Below are 4,213 nucleotides of genomic sequence, written 5' to 3'. Positions count from 1 at the left end.
AGCTTTAAGACTTGTGGACTTCAACTCCCAGAATTCCTCCTCTCGCTTTTCATCTTGATGATGTGCGGGCGGGCGGGGGGGGGGGGAAGCTGGAACCGGTTCTAAATGGCACTGTAGATTTGTGGAACCTCTTCTATAGAAGAGGTTAGAACTGGCAGGAACCCACCTCTGGGTATATCCCTAAAAATGGCTGGCTGTCTCAGCTTGCTTCCTGCCAGGCAGGGTGGGGCAAACCCCCATTGGATCCATGACAATTCGCCAGGGCCAACTCGCTGCAGGCTTACAATAATATTAAAGAAATAGTGGAATAGAATCATTAAAGATAGGACTAGCTGTGAAGTTTGTTTCCCTTTTTCTGGCTCAGCGCCAAAGAGCAAGATGAGAGAAGGCAAATCATGGATGGAGATGGTCTGAATTGTCTCCTCGACTGGTCTGAATTTCCCACCGCTTTTCCAAGCTCGGGCAGTTGAAATGGGTGCAGTGAGTTGTAGCTGCGCCCGTTTGAATGGTCCAAAACCTCCGCAATTGGCACGCTGGATGAGGGAAAAAAAATCTATAAATTGGAATCCACCCAGCTGAAGTGTTCCAGAGTGGAGAAGACGGGTTTAAGCACGAGGATCCCGCTTGGTGTATGATTTAGAAAGAGGTGTGACCTCAACCAGTTGTGGCGCCTTCAAAAACACAACTTATAGCACAGTAGGTGAACGCAGCCTGGTAGAAGCAAACGTTTAGAATATTTCATATATTTCCCTTAGCTCCTCTTTTTCTTCTGGACAACTTCTTCCTTCTATTTTTCACACCGCAGGAGATAGGATTGCGCCATGCCAAGCCTTTTCTAGCAATCGCATTTCTTTTTATTGCCCAACATTCTTTCTGTGCAAAAAAAAATAAAGCAGGGGAGGAGAATGTCCTGGGGTTTCGTGTTTTTCAGCCTCCCGTGCCATGTTTATTCACAGGCCACCAATGTAGCAGGCAATTGGCTGGATCAACTATGTGCCCTGGTGCCAATGATCCAATTCCCCCGGGGGTTAGGGGTGTGCGTGTGGGGGTTACGCAAACTTGACTCTACAAGACTTTCAAATTGTTCTCTTTCTTCATGCCAGCTCCGGCTCCACTGCAACAGGAAGTCGCATGATGCAACTCAAGTCCCCAGCTACGCCTAGGAAGGGCCACCACGTCCAGCGGAGCCAATGGAATCAACTTTGCGTGCCTTCGAATGCCAGGCTCACTTTTATCTTCTGAGAAAAGCGTCCCTCAAAGTGGAACCTTTTCCACGTGAAAAAAAATAAGAAAAGGTTTTCAGTTTTCTGCCGGTTTTATAGCCCGCGCTGCTGTCGATGTGGTTAAAAAGAAGCCAGGAACACAACACTGTCCTTGGGGGAAAGGATGCTCAAATAATCCTTTTCTAATTTTGCTTTATAGTGGGGTGACACACATTTCTTAAACTGAAGTGCTGACCAGAACGCACTAGCCACCAGAGTCCAGATGTTTCGTTTGGTGTTTGTGCTAAAATTGCACAGAGGATGCAAGGGTAAATACGTATTTTTGAGTATTTAAATAACATCTTGGCTGCTTCCTAAAATCTCCAGGAAATCATCCCGGAGGCCATGAAATATTTTAAGTTTCTTTTTCAGAAAGCAGAGGGCAAGGTCAAGGAATCCCCCTTGCCTAGAGAAGTCAGTGCCCAAATGCAGCCTGAAAACCTTTGCACGGGCATCTGGGAACCACAAATAAATAATGTAGGTAGTCCTCAACTTACAACCATCCATTCAGTGACCAACCAGTTACAACGGCACTAAAACAAACGCGACTCATGACTGCTTTCACACTTAACAACTGATGTGATCAAAATTCAGATGCTTGGCAACTGACTCATATATGCTGTGTCCTGGGGAAGCCAGATCCACTTAACAGCCCTGCTACTAACTTAACAACTGTGGCAAGAAAGATTAAAAAATGGGGTAAAATTCACTTCACCATCTCACTTAGCAACAGAAATTTAGGCTCAATTGTGGTTAAGTCGAGACTACCTGTATTAACTGCTAAGCAAGAGGGACCGATGAACTACCCGTGTCTCTCTTTCTGGTTCAGTCATTCCTCCAGGGATGCTCTGGAGACCCATCAAGGTGATCTGGCATCCATTTGTTGCTATGTTCTTCTTTAGAACAGACTCATAGGGCTGGACGGGACCTCGGGGTGTCTTCTTGTCCAACCCCCTACTCAAGACAAGAGACTACACCAGGGACTGGCTTGGAGGAGGGGTTTTCCCATGAACCAGAGGGGGCATGGTTTCGGGTGCTGCCTGCATCCAGTGGATGGGGCTTCCCTTGTTTGCGTGGGCCAGTTTCTGGCATGCCGCAGTCCAGTGCCAGTCCACGGAATCGGGGCCTGCCTTATACCATCCTGGTCAAATGGTTGTCTAGGCTAGTTCAACAAAACATCAACAGGTAGGACTCAATTACTGGACAGCAGGATTAGAGAAAAGACGATGGGGTTTGCCTGCTTTTTATATTTAGGAGTGAAGCTTGTTGCTTACACCTACACATTATCCTGGCACATTGTGGAAATCTTTGGAAATGCAGTGCTTTGTTGTTGTTAGTTGTGAAGTCCATGGACTACGCTTCTCCAGGCCTTCCTGTCCTCTACCATCCTCTGGAATCCATCTAAACTCATGCCGACTGCTTCGGTGACTCCATCCAGCCACCTCATTCTCTGTCGTCCCCTTCTTCTTTTGCCCTCAGTCGTTCCTAGCATTAGGCTCATCTCCAGTGAGTCTTCCTTCTCATTAGGTGGCCAAAGTATTTGAGTTTCATCTTCATGATCTGGCCTTCTAAAGAGCAGGCAGGGTTGATCTCCTCTAGGGCGGCTAAGGTCCTATGCCTAGGTCTCCCAGGCCTATGGGAGAAAACCCAAGATTGAGGAAGACATCGGCCACTCATAGGAGTGAGAAGGGTGTTTTTTTTTAAATGAACATAAAGTACATAATCTCCTTAAATCAAACTCGCCTGTAACTCAGCTTTTCATGCAAGCAGCTACTGACTCCTAGAGGCAAGAAGATTAATTACCTGTTCTTATGCTCTTCTAACCGTCACTTTATTAACCTAAGCTTTAGCTCAAATGGTACAGATTTAGCGCTCTCAGAGTCAAATATCACATGTATTTGGATCTGACGATATCCATGATCCTGATACAAGTGATTGTGGAATACTATTTAACTGGGTGACGAAAATATTGGACATGTGAAACTAAGGCATTGAAGCAAAAACAACTTTATAGTGTGGATCACCAAGTTCCTCCATTATCTCAGGAAAAAAAGACCCCAAATGATTGTATACTGGTAGTCACATCAGCGTTAAAAAATGGATCAGTGCATCTAGGTAGATGAATAAGGGATTTTGGAGATTAATGGTTTGTTAAGATCAGGGCTCTTCCGGCCAATCATGTGAACAATTCTATGTACCACCCAGGGGTGGGTTTCTCGCCCTGTTCCAACCGGTTCGGTTGGAACGGGGCCGGCGGTGTCCTCGTGCACGCATGCGGTGCACGCATGCGTACTAGCGTCTGTGCGATGCTCCAGCTGCTCCTGGAGGATCGTGCAGGCGCTGTATGCGTCCTGCGCATGCGTGGAAGCGCAGAACTCATCAAAACCAGGTAAGGACCGCGGGCAGGCGGGTGCGCCCTTCGCCGTTCCCGGAAGTTACTTACTTCCGGGTTCGCCGACCAACCGGTTTGCAGGGACCGCCACGAACCGGTTGAAACCCACCCCTGGTACCACCACAGCAGTTTGCAGAAGAAAAATACAGGAACAAGACAATTTTCCTTTAATTTGACCAAGCAAAATGGGCAAAACGGGCAAAGTCTCTTGTATAAAATGATACGGCTTCAGTCTTCTATTTTTTCTAGGGCTTCCATATCCTCTGGATCAAGGCGTTGGATCACAATCTCTGAAAAGAAGAAATAAATTTGCAGTTGACTTTTTGGAAAGGCACCTAAGCCACTGAATTGCAGTGGGTACAGGTCGTGCTTGACTTAGTGACAGTTCAAAGTTACAACGGCACTGAAAAAAGTGACTTGTCGCCATTTTTCACACTTAATGACACTTATCCCCTCGGTCACATGATTTACCTTCGGATGCTTGACAAATGACTCCCATTTATGACGGTTGCAGTGTCCTGGGGGATCTTGTGATTCCCGCTTTGTGATCAGAAAACCA

The 4,213-nt window shown here is 46.7% G+C and overlaps 1 protein-coding gene across 1 annotated transcript in view; it reads right to left on the bottom strand.

Moving 5' to 3' along the window:
- Nucleotides 1-3,800: 3,800 nt before the first annotated feature.
- The window catches only part of DDX25 (DEAD-box helicase 25), a 17,858-nt gene continuing 17,445 nt past the window's right edge, over nucleotides 3,801-4,213 (bottom strand). Inside the window, exon 12 of the mRNA XM_087703777.1 lies at nucleotides 3,801-3,944. Coding sequence (XP_087559903.1) covers nucleotides 3,883-3,944 — 62 coding nt within the window. The 3' untranslated portion in view covers nucleotides 3,801-3,882. The remainder of the gene's footprint in view (nucleotides 3,945-4,213) is intronic.

The sequence above is a fragment of the Thamnophis sirtalis genome, unplaced genomic scaffold (assembly GCF_051295495.1).
Source record: "Thamnophis sirtalis isolate CommonGarterSnake01/CBP01778 unplaced genomic scaffold, rThaSir2_p1.2 scaffold_2, whole genome shotgun sequence".
Lineage (NCBI taxonomy): Eukaryota > Metazoa > Chordata > Lepidosauria > Squamata > Natricidae > Thamnophis > Thamnophis sirtalis.
This window is presented reverse-complemented; position numbering and strand designations above follow the sequence as displayed.